Source organism: Oncorhynchus gorbuscha, linkage group LG12 (assembly GCF_021184085.1).
Source record: "Oncorhynchus gorbuscha isolate QuinsamMale2020 ecotype Even-year linkage group LG12, OgorEven_v1.0, whole genome shotgun sequence".
Classification (NCBI taxonomy): Eukaryota; Metazoa; Chordata; class Actinopteri; order Salmoniformes; family Salmonidae; genus Oncorhynchus; species Oncorhynchus gorbuscha.
In genome coordinates, this window is record NC_060184.1 from 23,503,262 (window position 1) to 23,523,524 (window position 20,263).

The 20,263-nt window shown below is 43.8% G+C and overlaps 1 protein-coding gene across 9 annotated transcripts in view; it reads left to right on the forward strand.

Moving 5' to 3' along the window:
* Nucleotides 1-20,263, forward strand: part of LOC123990727 (protein FAM184A-like) — a 114,465-nt gene that overhangs the window by 59,751 nt on the left and 34,451 nt on the right. For all 9 annotated transcript variants that reach the window (XR_006830705.1, XM_046291538.1, XM_046291539.1 and 6 more), the window contains 4 exons: nt 338-499; nt 1,856-1,977; nt 16,161-16,311; nt 20,039-20,251. Coding sequence is in view for 8 of the 9 variants with exons in the window: in XM_046291538.1 (XP_046147494.1) it covers nt 338-499; nt 1,856-1,977; nt 16,161-16,311; nt 20,039-20,251 (648 nt within the window). In the remaining variant the exon portion in view is untranslated. The remainder of the gene's footprint in view (nt 1-337; nt 500-1,855; nt 1,978-16,160; nt 16,312-20,038; nt 20,252-20,263) is intronic.

Genomic DNA, 20,263 nt, shown 5'->3' on the forward strand with positions numbered 1-20,263 from the left:
GGAATGTATGTCTTGGCTCATTTGCAGTTTCCCAACTCTACTGAAGGGAATGTCTAGGAGTTCATTACAGCTGGTTAAGATGTTAAGGCCTCTCTGAGCACTGAGATAGACTTCCAGAGAACAGCTGCTGATGTGTAGAGTGTGTCTTGACTCATTTCAAGTGCAGATTCCCAATTGTAATTTATTACAAAAGGGAATATATTTGACTACTTTATTACAGCTGTTTTTAAAGCCTGTCTGGGTACAGTGGTGTATGATAGACTTCTAGCCTTTATTATTGTTCTGTGCTGAGTGTGGGTCTGCTCTCCCTCCCTCCCTGTCCCTCCCCTGTGTGCAGGTGTTGCGCCTGCAGGAGCTGGTGAAGGAGGGTGAGCAGGGCATGGGTTCAGCAGAGGGACACATCTCCAACCTGAAGGAGGCCCAGGACAAACTAGTGGAGGAGTTGGACGCTACCAGGGCCAGACTGAGAGAGACCAGCAACCTGCTGACCGCCCTGCAGGTGAGAGCACTGTTACAGCGCACACACACACACACACACACACACACACACACACACACACACACACACACACACACACACACACACACACACACACACACACACACACACACACACACACACACACACACACAGGCACACGCAAACACACACAAATAGATTTTTCATGGGTCCTTGGTGGGTTTACCTCATCAGGGAGCCATTGGATTCTCCAACAGGCACCCTAATGATTTTCCTTCCTCATTCCCTCTTCTGACCAGGTATTTATTGATTGTGTATTAAGCTTATTTATGGGGGTAATAAAGTTTATCTGTACTGAATAGCCTTGAGTCTATTCCCTTACTAAATCTATCACGTCCACCCGCTTTGACCCAGATTCCAATTCTTCATGTGCCAAGCAGGCTTCCCAGCAGGTTTGTCCCAGATTTAAATTTTTCATATGCCAAGCAGGCTTTCCAGCAGGATTGTCCCAGATTCCAATTCTTCATATGCTAAGCAGGCTTTCCAGCAGGTTTGTCCCAGATTCCAATTCTTCATATGCCAAGCAGGCTTTCCAGCAGGTTTGTCCCAGATTCCAATTCTTCATATGCCAAGCAGGCTTTCCAGCAGGTTTGTCCCAGATTTAAATTATTCATATGCCAAGCAGGCTTTCCAGCAGCTTTGTCCCAGATTTAAATTTTTCATATGCCAAGCAGGCTTTCCACAAGCAGGCTTTCCAGCAGCTTTGTCCCCGATTCCAATTCTTCATATGCCGAGCAGGCTTTCCAGCAGCTTTGTCCCAGATTCCAATTCTTCATATGCCGAGCAGGCTTTCCAGCAGCTTTGTCCCAGATTCCAATTCTTCATATGCCGAGCAGGCTTTCCAGCAGCTTTGTTCCAGATTCCAATTCTTCATATGCCAAGCAGGCTTTCCAGCAGCTTTGGGTTGACATACCTAATCAGGCTCAGATTGTACATTTTGTTCTCATCTTTAAGGAGCCCATGTGGCATTGGCACTTCATTATGCCATTGACCTTCTGAGGCTCCCCTCTCTCCTCTTCCCTCTCTCGCTCCCTCGCTCTGGTCCTGCGTAATGAAGCAGGATGTAGTCTGAATGAATGTCAGGGGAAGTTTTGGAGCGGCATTGATGGTAGTAGGTCCAGGCTGTTTTTCCTCTCCTCTGACTGATCACACAGAGCACAGAGCGCCCATGTTCACACAGGCCCCCAAGATCCTCATTGGTAGTAATGTGTGTTGACTCCTGTCCATACAGGGTTAGATCTCATGTTCAATTGTGTTACTTATCATGAGAGTTAATATCATTAACCCTTTCTCTCTTTATTCATGTCTTTCTGTCTTTCTCCTTCCCCGTCTCAGGGAGAGATGGAGGCCCAGAAGAAGCAGCATGAGGCTAAAGTCATCACTATTAAAGAGGACGAGAAGCTCAAGATGGACAAGATTGCACTGGAACTGGAGCTCAAGTGGACCGAGACGTTAAGGTGTGTGTGAAAGAGGAGGAGATGATGATGATGAGAAATTATACTGCCCCAAAATATGGGCCTTCATTTTTCACAACATTTGTTCAGCCGCTGCCCTCGTCTACCTCTAAATGTGTTTTTCGTCTGAAGCAAAAGCGGTTGTTTACCAAGGGATTTGAGCCCGAGTGACAACAAGGCTGTGACAAGCCACTGCTTATGAATTTCAAGTGTAAAAACATTTTTGTTGGCACAATAAAGGGCCATTTGAATCTCAATGTCGACCACAGCGCATCAGGGACATGTGAATCACAGTGTGAACAGAACTGCAGCTCAGAGATGTGACACTGGAGATGAGGAGGAAGTTCATCCTAGCTCATCAGACAGAGTCCAATTGGTGTCTCTCTCCCTTGCTGGGGTCAATAAATGTGTTAATACAGCATTAGGGATGCCTGATTACCAGGAAGGCTCTGCTACACATGGACTTCTACAATAATACCATCCAGATCAGCTCAAAGTTTCCTCCTGTCCTCCTCTTTATCTCATGTACTGTAATTAGGTCTCATTTACCCTCCTCTCTCGCAATGTTCATATTTCACAGTTGCATTCCCCTTCAGCTCCGTCAGTTATGCATTTTACATGCTCTTTAGTTCTGACAGCATTTAGGGTTTTTATTAAGTGAGATAGTAATTCAAACTAAATTGAAGACTGCTTTTTCTCTAGTAAAGCATAATGCAAAACACAACCCCCGGCGGTTCTGATTGTACTTCTGCCATGTCGGACTCGAGCCAACATGCCACTCAGGGAGAGAGCGAGAAAGAGAGGTGAAGGCAGAGGGAGGGATATTCCCATTTTCCTCCTCCCTCTGTTCTAGGCCCTTCTCAGTAGGAGGAGGTGCTAAGGAGCACCTCTCTTTCATGTCCTGTGACGGACTGTCAGACACATCTCTCCTCCTGCTGGTGATGTGGAGCGAGATACAGCAGCAGAAATACCCACATTTAAAGCCTCCTCTCTCTGTTTACCTTATGTAATGGTGGGCTTGAACATGAACGGCATTAGCAAGAGGGACAATGCAGATGGGCGGCACCACCCGACCGCACCGCAGCGTCTATGACAGCCGCCACGCACACCTGCACAGAGAAGACATGGAGAATAGACCGGACCGTGCAGGCGCACTGGAGCTCTTGAGCACCGAGCCTGCCCGACCTTACCTGGTTGCATACTCCCGGTAGCCAAGCCAGTGCGGCGAGGTGGAATAGCCCGCACTGGGCTGTGCCGGCGAACCGGGGACACCATGCGTAAGGCTGGTGCCATGTACGCCGGCCCGAGGAGACGCACTGGAGACCAGATGCGTACAGCCGGCTTCATGGCACCTGGCTCGATGCCCACTCTAGCCCGGCCGATACGAGGAACTGGAATGTACCGCACCGGGGAAACAGTGCGCTCCACAGCATAACACGGTGCCTGCCCGGTCCCTCTCGCTCTCCGGTAAGCACGGGGAGTTGGCGCAGGTCTCCTACCTGGCTTCGCCACACTCTCCGTATGCCTCCCCCCAATACATTTTTGGGGCTGCCTCTCGGGCTTCCTACCGCGCCGCCGTGCTGACTCCATTCGCCGGTATCCCTCCTCACACTGCTCCAGAGAATCCCAGGTGGGCTCCGGCACTCTCGCTGGGTCGACCGCCCACCTGTCTATCTCCTCCCAAGTAGTGACACAGTCCAGATCTCGCTCCCATGTCCAGAAATCCTGACATCGCTGCTGCTGCTGCTGCTGCTGCCCGTTACCACGCCGCTTGGTCCTTTTGTGGTGGGTGATTCTGTCACGATCGTCGTAAGAAGTGGACCAAAGCGCAGCGTGGTGTGAATGCATCATTTTAATGGATGACGAAAACACGAAGTAAACTGAACAAAACAATAAATGAACAATGACCGTGAAGCTATATACCAAATGTGCTGACACAAGCAACTAACATAGACAATCACCCACAACCCACAATGACAAAATCCCAATCAGAGACAACGACTAACACCTGCCTCTGATTGAGAACCATATCAGGCCAAACACAGAAACAGACAAACTAGACAAACAACATAGAATGCCCACTCAGATCACACCCTGACCAAACAAAACCTAAAAACATACAAAGCAAACTATGGTCAGGGCGTGACATGTCCAGAGCAAAGGATCCCAATTTCAAACTTTAAAAAAAAACTACCAATAATGCATATTAATTAGAGGTCGACCAATTATGATTTTTAATTTTTTTAAACTCTGTTTATTAAGTTTCGGTGCTCATCAGACGGAGGGAGGGGGGCTCAGTATTAGTTAGCTCCCCACACACACACACACACACACACACACACACACACACACACACACACACACACACACACACACACACACACACACACACACACACACACACACACACACACACACACACACACACATAGACAAGACAAAGCAATATAAATAATATACTCAACTAGAAAAAAAAAATACAAATAAAAATACAAATAAAAAATGGCTTTAAAGATACCATACTTTAGACAAGTTAAACATACCAGGCAGAAGGCTACAGAGGTTAAAGGGCAATCTATAGTACAGGGACAGAGCAAACACCTCACCATTGTTCCTGTAAACAGTCAAGGGATAAGGGTGGAGAAATGCAACCACTCACAGAGAGTCATGGCCACAGACCGACCATCCACTGGACAGTTTTTTTTTTTACAATGCTTTAAAATATATATTTTTAATGATTATTCATGTAAGCGTGAACAAAGTGTAAAAATAACTGGGAAAAACAAGCTCACACTTCAGTCTCTGCCCGAGCAAGATGAACAAGGCATCTGCGGATCACAATCAATAAGCACATGGACCTTAATGCCCCCCCAGCAAAAACACAGAGAGAGGCTCCTCCAACCCTTAAGTCACAGACTTATTTTAGTATTAATTGGAATGCCATTAGAGGATGGACTGTTTAAAGTAAGACCGGAATGGAGCCCAAGCCTCATTAAACAGTTTGGTGTTCCCACGTGAATTGAATGAGATTTTTTCTAGTTTCAGAGAGCACAACACATCCCTCACCCAATATTTATAAGATGGGGGAGCTACCATCTTCCAGTTCTGTAGTATTAGCCGTCTAGCTAAAAGAGTTGTATAGATAAACTATTGTAAAGTGACTGTTCCACTGGATGTCATAAGGTGAATGCACCAATTTGTAAGTCGCTCTGGATAAGAGCGTCTGCTAAATGACTTAAATGTAAATGTAAGCAACAGTGTCCGACTGGATTCTTGATAGGGGGGCACCCATGGGCAGTACTCCAAAAAGGGCTGTAAGGGGAGACGGATCTATAACAGTGTCATATATATCAGAGAAACATTGAAATATTAATTCCCAGAAACCTGACAGTTTATGACAGCCCCAAAACATATGCAACAGAGTGGCTGGTTCCACTCTACATCTGACACAGGTAGGATCAAAATCAGAGAATATTCTTCCAAGTTTGGCCCCCGACCAGTGGATACGGTGAACCACCTTGAATTGAATGAGGCTGTGTCTAGTGCTAAAAGAGGACTAGTGCACCCTGTGCAGCACAGATTCCCAGGCGTCTTCCCCAAGTTCCTCCCCCAAATCCTTTTCCCATCGAGTCTTTAAAGGCACCAAAGAAGGGTTCTGTAAGTCATGAATGATTGCATATACATCTGAAATTGCACCCCTAGGAAGCTTGTTCAGCTCCAAGATGTTCTCTATAGCTGTATTCGCAGGCCTACTGGGAAATCCAGGTGTGTTAGCCCTGACAAAGTTTCTAGTCTGGAGATAGCGGAAAAAGTGGGATTGGGGGAGATTGAACTTTTCCTGCAGCTGAGAAAAAGAGGCAAATGTATCATCAAAGAATAATTGGGCTAGCGAGGAGAGGCCTAGTGAGTGCCAAATGCCAAAAGCCCCATCATTCAAAGATGGAGGAAATAAAATGTTCTGATTGATTGGGCCTGATAGAGAAAAGCCTCGGAGGTTAAAGTTAAAGGCTAAACGGAACTGATTCCAAATTTTAAGAGACTGCTTTACAATTGTTTTGACACAACTTTTGCCTAGGGACACTGGGAGAGACGAGCACAGCACAGAGGAAAGTGCTGCAGGTTTACACGATTCAGACTCCATCTGGACCCAGAGTGGTCTAGGGCCAGTAGGATCAGTCTGCAGCCAGTACAGAACAGCTCTGAAATTTCAAGCCCAGTAGTATGTCTGAAAATTTGGTAGAGCTAAACCCCCCAATGCCCTAGGCTTCTGTAAATGTTTTCTACCAATCCGTGGTACCTTGCCATCCCAAATAAAATGCATGAATGTTTGATCCAGTGAAATAAAAAAAAGATTTTGGAATAAAAATGGGTGAACATTGAAATAAATATAAAAATCTGGGCAACACATTCATTTTAATGACATTAATCCTTCCGATAAGAGAAAGGGGTAGCGAATTCCAAAAAGTAAAAGATTGTTTCAATCTGTCTGCTAGAGCAACAAAGTTTTCCTGAAACAAATTTGAATATTTCCTTGTCACTTTTACTCCCAAGTAAGGGAATTGATCCCGGACAATCCTAAACTGAGAACTTGTAAAAGAGCACTTTAAAGCAGCCTTGTTTTACTGGAAAAAGCTCACTCTTGCCTAGATTCAGCTTGTACCCTGAGATTGATCCAAACTTTTTAAGAACAGATAGGGCACGTGGCAATGAGGTATCGGGGTTGGAGATAAACAAAAGGAGGTCGTCAGCATATAGCGAGACTTTCTGCTCCCAGCCCGCCCTGATTATGCCTTGAATGGCATCATTAGAGCAATGGCGAGAGGCTCGATTGCCAAAGCAAACAACAAGGGGGAGAGTGGGCAACCCTGTCTGGATCCGCGGTGCAAGGGAAAATAGTCAGAGGAAAAGTTATTAGTCTGTACCGAAGCCATGGGGGAAAATAAAGAATCTTTATCCACGCAATGAATTTGGGGCCAAAGCCAAATCTATAAAGGGCAGCTGTTAGGTAATCCCACTCAACGCGGTCAAACGCTTTTTCGGCATCAAGTGAGACCACCACCTCCGGGTCCTCCGACGCTGGGGAGTACAGTATATTCATAAGGCGCCTAATATTGAAAAATAAATGCCTATTTCTCACAAAGCCAGTCTGGTCAGAGTGTATTACTTGGTGCAGCAAGCCTTCCATACGGATGGCTAAAAGCTTAGCTAGGATTTTGTAATCACAGTTTAAAAGCGAGATTGGGCGATAGGATCCACATTCCAGGGGGTCTTTGTTTTTCTTTAGTAGCAATGAAATTGAAGCCTGATAAAGACTAGGCGGTAGCTTTGAAGTATTGAGGCACTCTGCAAATAGTCGAGACAAGAATGGGCAAAGCAGACCAGAAAACGTCTTGTAAAATTTGGTTGGAAAACCGTCCGGACCCGGTGATTTACCACTTTTCATTGCGGACACTGCTGTTGCAATCTCCTCAAGCGTAAATTATTCTTCTAGATAGTCATGGGAGTCTGTATCAATTGAAGGCATATTCAAGCCATTAAAGGAGTCAATCAGCAAGGGGTCTTGAGGGGATTCTGAGGTGTATAGCGCAGAGTAAAATTGTTTAAATTGATCATTGATCTCTTTATGTATAACTGTGGTGGCACCAGACGGGGTCCTTATTTGTGGGATTAAACGTGAGGCCTCAGATTTACGGATCTGATGCGCAAGGAGTTTACTGGCCTTGTCGCCTTGTTCATAGACTTTGTATCAAGCCCGCAAGAGTAACTGTTCAGCTTGCCTGGTAGAAAGCTCATCAAATTCAGATTGGAGTAGTTGGCGCTCTTTATGCAGATCAAAGGAAGGACATACTTCTCATCCAGTGTGGCTATGGACTCGCTCAGGTCCCGAAGTCGCTGGGAGCTAACTCTGTTTTGGTTGGCTGTATAAGAAATAATTTGGCCACGTAGGCATGCTTTGAGAGACTCCCATATGGTAGAGCAGGACATACCTGGTGTTGAATTAGTTTCTAGGTATAAGGTGATTTCAGAAGAGATGAAATTGACAAACTCCTTATCTGAGAGTAAAATGGGGTTGAGACGCCACTGATAACACATAGGAGGTCGCTGGGGAAACTCTAGTTCAAGCACTAATGGTGAATGGTCAGAGATAACAATACTCTCTTAAGTACACTGCTGAAGGTTAGGCAGAAGTTTTTTGTCCAAAAAGAAGTAATCAATCCGGGAGTATGTTTGATGAACATGAGAATAAAAGGAATATTGTCTATCTATAGGATGTAGGAAACGCCAGGCCTCAAATATAGCATATTTCTGAAGAAAGGATTGAATAAGTAGGGCACATTTAGATGGGCCTGTATTTGTTTGTGAGGACTGGGGACATTTTACAGTTGAAATCCCCCCCTAAAATCAACAAATGAGAATCTAAATTGGGAATAGTAGACAGAAAGGAAGAAATGAAACTTGTGTCATCCCAATTGGGAGCATAAACACTAGCCAAAACAAGAGGGGTAGAAAACAGTTCACCGGTTACTATGACGTATCGTCCCTTAGGATCAGCAATAACCTCAGAAGCTACAAAGGGAGTAGCTTTATCAACAAGAATAGCAGCACCTCTTGATTTACTATGAAAGTTTGAGTGGAACACTTGACCAACCCAGTCCTTACGCATCCTAAAATGCTCACCAGTCCTCAAGTGAGTCTCTTGTAGAAATGCAATATTTGCATTCAAACCCTTTAAGTGTGTCAACACCCTCTTACGCTTCACTGGGTTGTTAACCCCTTTGGTATTCCAAGAAATGTACTTGATCGTATTATTTCGGCCCCTCTGGGCATTCCCGTTATTCAAGCCTGTCATTAGAGCAAAGAATGGAAAAGCAATGAGCGCCCAAAACCCCCAGAATAACTTGTCTCAGAGTAATAATGTACGGTGGTAAATGTTTGGAAAAAGTTTTAAAAAAAACAGATTAAAAAAACTACAGAATGACAACATTAGAACGACAGAATGACAACATTAGAACTGAACAATTCAAACTTCCCCCCCTTCCCCCATCCCAGACAATACCTCCCCAAACGAGGTACAAGCCTAAATAGAACATGTTCTCTTCGCACAGTATATCTGTGAGAGTGCGATCTTAAACCTAAACCCACAGTCCCGCTCTTTAAAGTCGCGTTTTGTTAGTGGATCAAGCAGCAAAAAGAAAGATTTGTATGTATTTTTTCAAATAAAAAAAGGCGAATCCCTTGTGCAAACGGAATGACAAAAGCACCACTTGTAGATGTATATAATTGTATTCCCAGTCTTATAACATGCATTGAGAGGGAAAATAAATCAAATGTATAAAGGCTCTCAGCCAAAAATCTAATTTGAAGTAAGGAAATTGTAGTAAGACAATCAAAAATAATATTAATTATAATAGTAGTCTATTCGAAGCTGAGACAGCTTACAACCAATACCAAAAAACTACGTGTGCGCAACGTTGAACGTTTGCTGGGTATAAATGACGCTCAAAACTTTTAAAATTAAAGTGAGGCCCCAAAAACCGTGTAGCCTCGGGAGACATTTACTGTTAACTGGGTCAATGCAAACGGATGCAGTAAACAAATAACCAAAAATATTTTGAGTCACCGAGACAATGTGTAAACAAACTAAATAGATGAGCGAGATAAGGCACGCACACTAGACGATCAAAACATTAGATCACCTCAAATAAGCCTGAATAGTTTCACCAACTATATAAGACTAGCCTGTTATGTCTAAGCATAATTGTACCACATGTGGGTTACTTACTATCCACAGTACGCAAGCAACAGTTGCTGAACTGTGAGCATATTCAAGACTTCTTGATGTGACGTTGAATGTGAGCCATAGCCTAATCCGGAGATTCAAATGTGTAGTTTTTACCCTCGTGAGATATCCATAAACGGGCTGGGAATCGCAGTCCATACTTCACACTTGGATGGTCCCGAAGTACTCGTTTGGCCTGTCCGAAAGCTGTGCGCTGCCTGGAAACAGTGGGGGAGTAGTCCTGGTAGATGGAAAAGCTCTGTCCTTGAAAGCTCAGAGTGGTATTGCGGGCTCGTCGGAGGATCTCCATCTTCTCATGAAAAAAGTGCACTTGAAGAATTATGTCACGGGGCCTCTCCCCATCCCGGGGCTTTGGGCGCAGCGACCAATGGGCTCGATCAATCAGGGGCTTTTCATCTAAGGCAAGAACATCCTTCAGCAGCCCCGAAACGAAATCCGTGGCGCGATGCATTTCGGCGGACTCTGGGACCGATACAAGTCTCAGATAATTGCGGCGAGAGAATCCCTCTAGATTCACGCAGCTCTCCTTCACCTTTTTCAAATCCGCAGCTAGGCGTTTAACTTCAGCCTCCAGGGATGTAGTTAAATCGGAGACATTAGTAGCGGAGGCTTCCAGTGCCGCAATCGTTGTAGTGTGTGACGCAGTTGTTGTTTTGAGTATTGTGATTGCTGGCACTATCTCGTTCCGCAGGATGTTTAAATCTGCTTTTAAAGTATCAGAAACCTGTATTCTGGCCTCAATCATAGCAACCACCTGTGTTTTCATTTCAACTATCTCAGAGCGTCTCGAGAATATTCATTTCAGCGCCACCAGGCCAAGCCGCGCCCCCGGTTAAAGTGGTGATGAGAGCGGGTCTTGTAGGCCGGGTTTTCTCAAAGTCCTGCTTTTGGCCTTATGTTTAGTCGACATGCTGACATTCGGAAGCAAAGTAGTCTTGTTTTTTATGGAAAGGGATCACCAAATTAATATTTGAAAATAAATACGGTTCTGCTGCAGAATTCACATAAACTTTAAGAATACCACGGGAGCAAACGGAAAACACGTCAGTCGCACATGGCGTCCCCTACCATCCCCCCAATTATGATTTTTCAACGCCAATACCGATTTATTGGAGGACCAAAAAAGCCAATACCGATTAATCAGCCATTTTTAACATTTAAACATTTTTTTAAAACATTTTTTGTGTGTGAATTTAAGAAAAATAAATAATATCTTCATATATATATTTTCTAGCATTTTTTAAATAAATATATATTTGTAATAATGACAATTACAACAATACTGAATGAACACTTTTATTTTAACTTAATATAATACATCAATAAAATACATTTAGTCTCAAATAAATAATGAAAAAAATTAATAATGCAAATGTAAATAATGCAAAAACAAAGTGTTGGAGAAGAAAGTAAAAGTGCAATATGTGCCATGTAAAAAAGCTAACATATGAAATCTGGTGGTTCCTTTTAACATGAGTCTTTATTCCCAGGTAAGAAGTTTTAGGTTGTAGTTAGTTATTATAGGACTATTTCTCTCCATAACATTTGTATTTCATATACCTTTGACTATTGGATGTTCTAATAGGTACTTTAGTATTGCCAGCCTAATCTCGGGAGTTGATAGGCTTGAAGTCATAAACAGCTGCTGGCAAACGCAGTAAAGTGCTGTTTGAATGAATGCTTACGAGCCTGCTGCTGCCTACCACCGCTCAGTCAGACTGCTCTATCAAATCATAGACTTAATTATAATATAATAACACACAGAAATACGATCCTTAGGTCATTAATATGGTAAAATCCAGAAACTATCATTTCGAAAACAAAACGTTTATTCTTTCAGTGAAATGCAGAACCGTTCCGTATTTTATCTAACGGGTGGCATCCATAAGTCTAAATATTGCTGTTACATTGCACAACCTTCAATGTTATGTCATAATTGCGTAAAATTCTGGCAAATTAGTTCGCAACGAGCCAGGCGGCCCAAACTGTTGCCCATACCCTGACTCTGAGTGCAATGAACGCAAGAGAAGTGACACAATTTCCCTAGTTTAATATTGCCTGCTAGCATGAATTTCTTTAAGCTAAATATACAGGTTAAAAAAATAAATACTTCTGTGTATTGATTTTAAGAAAGGCATTGATGTTTATGGTTAGGTACAGTGGGGGGTGGGGGGGGTTATTTAGTCAGCCACCAATTGTGCAAGTTCTCCCACTTAAAAAGATGAGAGGCCTGTAATTTTCATCATAGGTACGTACACTATGACAGACAAAATGAGAAAATAAATAACACTGTAGGATTTTTTATGAATTTATTTGCAAATTATGGTGGAAAATAAGTATTTGGTCAATAACAAAATTTTATCTCAATACTTTGTTATATACCCTTTGTTGGCAATGACAGAGGTCAAACGTTTTCTGTAAGTCTTCACAAGGTTTTCACACACTGTTGCTGGTATTTTGGCCCATTCCTCCATGCCAACCAATGGTTTTCACAGCATTTCTCTGTCATTTTGAGATTAGCTAAAGCTGCAGTATGAGGGGAGAGTTGGTCTACAATGCTGTTCATATCAATATTTTATATTTTGATGTTTCTGAAGTGATATTTTGCTTATACAGAAACCCAGTCTAAAACCCCAAACAGCAAGCAATGCAGATGTAGAAGCACTGTGGCTAGGAAAAATTCCTTAGAAAGGCAGGAACCTAGTGAAAAACCTAGAGGAACCAGGCTCTGAGGGGTGGCCAGTCCTTTTCTGACTGTGCCAAGTGGAGATTATAAGAGTACATGGCCATTAAGACAGATCAAACGTTCATAGATTACCAGCACCTCAGGAGTAAATGTCAGTTGGCTTTTCATAGCTGAGCATTCAAAGGCCGAGACAGCAGGTGCAGTAGAGGGGGGGAGAGAGAGGGATGAAAACAGCCGGTCCGGGACAAGGTAGCATGTTTGGTGAACAGGTCAGTGTGTATAACTAACAGGTCATGGTGTATAACTAACTAACTAACTAGCTAGCAACTAACTCAATTTCTCTCACAATTATAAAGGATGATGATGCTGAATGAACATGGTAGCCTCGCCGCGAGCTCCTAGAAAACGTTGCAGGTTTCTACTTTTTCTAGTGTGTTCTCTCATTTTCTTGCCCTGTTTGTTTAATGCATTACTTCATACACCCAGGTAGAACTATTGGAATATGAATTGCTTGGAATTGCACCATCCACCCGATCTTCCCAAATTCCCAGAGACAGCGGAAACAATGTTCTAGCCTCGTCAGTGAGGCACCGGGTATCCTGGGAGTCCTACCGGATAGAAGAAAACAAAGACGCTGATGGAGAGGCAGACGTGGAGGGGTCTTAGTGCGATTGAGACGCCGGGCGACCCGTCCTCCATTACATTGTATACTACTCATTAGTGAATTAGCTTAACAAACTCAGAACGAGGATCTCCTTCCAGACGGACATCAGATTCTGCAACATACTTATTCAGTTTTTCTGAGACTTTGCTTTCCTCCGACATTCAAATGGATTATATTCAACCAGCGAGTTTTGTCCTTGCAGAAGTGTCAGTGGGATAAACCGGTGTGGTGCGTCATAGCACTCACTCACCCTGATGCTCATCTGGTGTTAGGAGGGACAAAAACACTGGTGGCGTCCTGCCCTTAACAACGTCATTCTCTGATAAATAACGATTAACATGCAGTCCACACTCCTACTAAAAGGTATTTGCAGCGCCGTTAAACATGTGGGCATTTGATAGCACTGAGATGGTGAGGTGGGAGATGTCTGCATGACGCCGTGGGGAATTCTACACAGACGTACGCTCTGCTCTGTTCCCAATGATGTGGACTCGGAACACCTCCAGAGCTCCGAAAGCCAGCGGCGTGCTGGAAATGTTCAGCAAATACAGGACATAATGTTGAGCTGTTAAGGCTAGGGGCCCCGCTAGCGGGACAACTTCCGGTGAAACTGGAGGGCGCACAATTCAAATAAATAATCATTAAAATGATGGATATTAAACATTTAGGAACATACTTATCATTTTTAAGTTTAAATTCTTGTTAATCTAACCACACTGTCTGATTTACAATAGGCTTTACAGCGAAAGCATGCCATGCGATTGTTTGAGGACTGCGATCCACATCAAAATATTTTTCCACCAGCACAAGTTTCATAAATTAACAAATAGCGATTTAAATATTCACTTACTTTTTGAAAATCTTCCTCTGATTTGTCATCCAAAGGGTCCCAGCTACAACTTGTGTCGTTTTGTTAGATGAAAATCCGTCCTTATATCCCAAAAAGTCTGTTTAGTTGGCGCCATCGATTTGAGTAATCCACTCCGTTCAACATGCAGAGAAAGGAATCTAAAAATCTACCACTAAATTTTGTTAAAACAAGTCAAAATAAGTTTCTATTTAATCCTCAGATACCCTAAATGTAATTAAACTATAATATTTCATATGGAAAGAAGTATGTTCAATAGGAAAAGAATATTAGCAGGTGCGCGTCCTCTTCGTCGCGTGCGCGTAGACTGATTTCCAAGTCTGTATCCCAATACTAAAACTCATAATTCTTCCTCATTTGGGAAGAAACCAGCCTGAAACCTTGAACCAAGATTACTGACATCCAGTAGAAGCCATAGGTATTGCATACTGGGAGCTAGATTGAATTATTTCCCTATACGTTCCAATGGTACCAATTATATGCATATCCTTGCTTCAGGGCCTGAGCAACAGGCAGTTTACTTTGGGCACGCCAGTCAGGCGGAAATGGAGTAAAATAGACCCTGTCCTGAAGTTAACCTCTTAGAGACCCTCTGTGTCCCAGGCGCATCCCTTAACATCTTCGCTGTTATTCGGCCCCCCCGTCTCTCTCCTCTCTAATGTTCACTGTTAGTCGCCCCCCCCCCCCCGTCTCTCTCCTCTCTAATGTTCACTGTTAGTCGGCCCCCGTCTGTCTCCTCTCTAATGTTCACTGTTAGTCGGCCCCGTCTCTCTCCTCTCTAATGTTCACTTTTAGTCGGCCCCCGTCTCTCTCCTCTCTAATGTTCACTGTTAGTCGGCCCCCGTCTCTCTCCTCTTTAATGTTCACTGTTAGTCGGCCCCCCGTCTCTCTTCTATCTAATGTTCACTGTTAGTCGGCCCCCGTCTCTCTCCTCTCTAATGTTCACTGTTAGTCTGCCCCCGTCTCTCTCCTCTCTAATGTTCACTGTTAGTCGGCCCCCGTCTCTCTCCTCTCTAATGTTCACTGTTAGTCGGCCCCCGTCTCTCTCCTCTCTAATGTTCACTGTTAGTCGGCCCCCGTCTCTCTTCTATTTAATGTTCACTGTTAGTCGGCCCCCGTCTCTCTTCTATCTAATGTTCACTGTTAGTCGGCCCCCGTCTCTCTCCTCTCTAATGTTCACTATTAGTCGGCCCCCCGTCTCTCCTCTCTGTTCACTGTTAGTCGGCCCCCCGTCTCTCTCCTCTCTAATGTTCACTGTTAGTCGGCCCCCGTCTCTCTTCTATTTAATTTTCACTGTTAGTCGGCCCCCCGTCTCTCTCCTCTCTAATGTTCACTGTTAGTCGGCCCCCGTCTCTCTCCTCTCTAATGTTCACTGTTAGTCGACCCCCGTCTCTCTTCTAATGTTCACTGTTAGTCGGCCCCCATCTTTCTTCTAATGTTCACTGTTAGTCGGCCCCCGTCTCTCTTCTAATGTTCACTGTTAGTCGGCCCCCGTCTCTTCTCTCTAATGTTCAGAGTAAGTCGGCCCCGTCTCTCTTCTAATGTTCACTGTAAGTCGGCCCCCGTCTCTTCTCTCTAATGTTCAGAGTAAGTCGGCCCCCCGTCTCTCTTCTCTCTAATGTTCACTGTTAGTCGGCCCCCCGTCTCTCTTGTCTCTAATGTTCACTGTACGCACAGTGTGCTCTGGAGATGAGTGCAAATGGATTATGTTTATTAAATATGCATGTAGTGACAGATTTTTCTCTATTTTATTTTTGCTGCTAACAAATGTCTTGGCTATGCTGCGTCGCTCATTCCATTGAGAAGTGGAGTTTGTGAAAGGGTCTTAAAACATGCCACAGATGAAATATTTACAGAGGGGGCTTTTCAAGCATGTGCTCTTGCACGCATGACTAGCATGATGTTCACCGGAATACGTTGACCTCACGTTACTGTAAACAGACCGCTGTTCTATATGATTTGCAGTAGCTTCACTTTTTGGGAATATATTACTACTATATTACTACTCCATTAAGTTATTTCCAGAAGGTTTTGCTTTCGGAGTCAAACTGACATTATTTTGATCTGCTGAGCCCTGGATAGTCATCATTATCTTGTGTTTATTTAATTTAATGGAAATTGTATGCGTGTGTGTGTGTGTGTGGTGTGTGTGTGTGTGTGTCCACAGACAGGAGTGTAAGAAGCTGCGTGAGGAGCTAAGGGAGGATCATGAGGATGACAAGAGGGCAGCCCTCATCCAGCTGGCCCAGAACAGGGAGCAGGAGCTGGGCAGTGCCCGCGAGAGCTGGCAGAGGAAGGTGGAGGACCTACTGGAGCAGGTAAGAGTCCACCCTCACCCCTGCTGCACCAACTGGGTGTTGTGATATACACACTGGGCTGGGCTCCTGGTTAACTGGACAGTAAGAGGACTCTATCATTTCTACATCTGTCCACTATTATCATCAGTGCTAAGGTTTGGCTGAGATTTCTATAGGGATTTAATATACCTTAAGGTCAATAACATAGGTCGTAAATGTTCACCACTTAACCCATCATATCATGAAACATCCATTTGGAAGTGTATGTCATACTAAATCATATAATATTAAATCATCCACTTCCTTAATGTCCATGAATAGGCGAGTGGAGAGTGCTCAGGGCCTCGCCCTATGCAGGTAGCCATCACAATGAAAGACTGCTGAGGAACCTGTTCTGTTACCTTAGCTGTAACTCCCACTGCAGTTATAGCCTGCACTGTCACTTACACTACAGTCTCTCCTCTTTTGTGTATGAAGACACAACATGGTGAGTTTGAGGATGTCATTTTAACCCTCTCTATTGGATATCTATTCAAATGATTGCATTTTAAATCTTCCCAAACTGGCACTGGCAGCCCTGTGAAGGGGACTGAATGGACCAAATATAATTCAAACTGAAACGTTTAAAGTACTTGAACTTGCTAATTGCATTAATATTCTACTTTACCCTCTTTATTTCCCCCTCACTGTACTGTATTTACAAAGAAATACCAGTATATTTAACTGGTGTGAGTGGCTTGCATGATGCTGCTGTGTGTACTCGCTCTGGCTTGCACTAAAGATGCTGGTTTCACCTCAGAACGTCCATTTTCCTTTTGTTATAGTGTGCTGTACGCAGGTCAGGGTTTATTGTGGGCAACACTTGCAGTGTTGTGTTTTTTTCAGGATGGATAGAGTATTTTACCTGGGCTATATACCTATATACCTGGGCTATTTACCTGGGCTATATTTCGGTTTGAAATCTCTGTTCTTTCTGAATGTACCGAAGTGTGTTTGGCTTCTCTCTTCACTCCTTGTCTCGAAACAGAGAGAGTTGTTGTAGAACCACTGTGACTGGTTGCTACAGCAGTGAAGCAACGCCATCCAGTTCACAGGCAACACTAATGAAACACTCATGACCTGAGTCTGCCCTCTTCTGAGCATGTATATTCTGTATATGCTCTGGAACTGATTCCGGGTGCACTTCCCACTGGACTGTTTTCATCTTCCTGACCCTGTGAAAGGTGTGTATTTCTGTTATTTTGACGAGACAGAATTACAGCTTCTCTGAGTGGCATGTGATTTTACTGTACCTCCTGCTCGGCTCTCTCTGCTGTGCCATAATAACTACAGTGCCTTCAGAAAGTATTCGCACTCTATTACTTTTTCCATATTGTGTTGTGTTACAGCCTGAATTTTAATCCATTTAAAATGGATTAAATGTGTATATTTTTCCCCTCACTGGCCTACACACAATACCCCATAATGTCAAAGTGGAATTATGTTTTTTTGATGTTTTTACAAATTAATAAAAAATCTAAACATGAAGTGTTTTATCCCCTTTGTTATGGCAAGCCTAACTATGTTTTGGAGTAAAAATGTGCTTAACAAGTCTCACTCTGTGTGCAATAATAGTGTTTAACATGATTTTGAATGAGTACCTCATCTCCGTATAATTATCTATAAGTTCCCTCAGTCGAGCAGTGAATTTCTAACACAGATTCAACCTCAAAGACCAGAGAGGTTTTCCAATGCCTCGCAAAGAAGGGCACCTATTGTTAAATGGGTAAAAAAAATAATGTAGAAAAAGCAGACATTGAATATCCATTTGAGCAAGCTATTAATTACACTTTGGATTCTGTATCAATACACCATGTCACTACAAAGATACAGGTGCCCTTCCTACCTCAGTTGCCGGGGAGAAAGGAAACCGCTCAGGGATTTCACCATGAGGCCAATGGTAAATTTAAAACAGTTAAAGAGATTATAGGAGAAAACTGAGGGTGGATCAGCAACATTGTAGTTTGTTACTCCACAATACTAACCTTATTAACTTAGTGAAAATGAGGAAGCCTGTACAGAATAAAAAATAATCCAAAACATGCAACCTGTTTGCAATAAGGTACTAAAGTAAAACTGCCAAAAATAAGGCAAAGAAAATAACTTTATGTCCTGAATTCAAAGCTTATGTTTTGGGCAAATCCAACAGAACACATCATTGATTACCACTGATTATTTTCAAGCATGGTGGTGGCTGCATCATGTTATGGGTATGCTTGTCATCAGCAAGGATTAGGGAGTTTTTTTTATTATAAAAAGAAACGGAATAGAGCGTAGCACAGGCAAAATCGTATAGGAAAACCTGGGTTCACTCTTGGCATTCCAGGTGAAGCTAGTTGAGAGAATGCCAAGAGTGTGCAAAGCTGTCATCAAGTCTCCGGCTTGATGCTGTTTGCGCTCAGGTCCCAATGGAAGGCATAAAGTAACCTCTTATCCCTCTTCACAAGGAGTTGTGATTTTATCAGGGATGACGAGGGGTGCCGTTTAGATAGCAGTCAAACATTTTGCCCAGCAGGAGATGACTTTGATAATGACTCTGGGCACACCAGTGAGTGAGCATTACAGCCTTATAGGCGCTGTATGTCACCTCTTGTTCACTCCAAGGCAGTGTGGGTATTGATTCTATGGGAGGTGTGAATGTCTTCTGTCAATGGCCCGACTTTGCACTGTCAACAGCAACCCATGGCTTGATCACCACTAAAACCCACTAGTCCTTCTATATATGCCATTTAGCAGACGCTTTTATCCAAAGCGACTTACAGTCATGTGTGCATACATTCTACGTATGGGTGGTCCCGGGGATCGAACCCACTACCCTGGCGTTACAAGCGCCATGCTCTACCAACTGAGCTACAGAAGGACCACCCATCCTTCTCTGACATGAACCCACAGACACGTCCACTGACTCCACTTAGATCACTGCAGCCTGTCTGCCACATGCCCACCGTATCACTGTGTCCTCTGCTGCCCAGAGGCAAACTAATACACTCTCTGCATTATAACAGTTTGTCTTTGATCTGCCTCTGGCTTGATAATGTACTATGCACTTCGTACGGTTTGTAGTCCAAATGTTTCATTACGCAGATGCTGGAAATCAATGCATGTGGGGAGAAGGAGGGCATTCAGACAGAGATTCCATTCTCAAAGGCTTTGCTCCAGAGTCAGGGTGACTTATGGAGGTGTCACCACCGTGGTTCTCTTCTTCCCATAAACTCCTCTCTTGCTCTGGGCCCAGTCAGTCTCATTCACAGTAATAATACTAAGTACTAATGAAGCCATGGCTGATTCATGTGGGATTACTGAGCTGTCATGTTGATCACACGTACAATACAGTACTGATTGGACGTCACCGAAGGTTGCAAAGCAGCTAAAGTTGCTCCAGGCCTACCATTTTGAAAGAATGATTTTGAGGGCGTAATGGAAAATGTCATTTTGTTGCACCCTCTAACAAAAATGTAATGTTGTGTTGCTTCAGGTCATAACTGCCGGTAAACATTATCTGTTTTTGTTGTTAACAAAGTAGGCATATGTTAATGAAGTATACAGACAAACAGCTATCTGTAAAGAGATACTAATAACACGCAGACAATCTGATCTAAACTCTGTTCTTCTCTATTTCCTCTCTTTCTCTCTCTCCCATCACTTTATCTCTCTCTCTCGTCCTTCTCTCTCTCGCTCTCTCTCCCTTTACTTCCCTCCCTCTCATCAGATCTCGTTGCTGAAGCAGAGTCTGGAGATGCAGCTGTCTCAGTCGCAGAGCTCCCTGCAGCAGCTCCAGGCCCAGTTCAGCCAGGAGCGGGAGCACTTGAGCCAGCAGCTCCAGGAGCTGCAGCTGGAACACCAGCGCAGGGAGCACAGCCTACAGGAGGCCCACTGCTGCGCCATGCAGGACCTGGAGGAGACCCGCCAGCACGACCTCAAGGTGAGGCCCCTA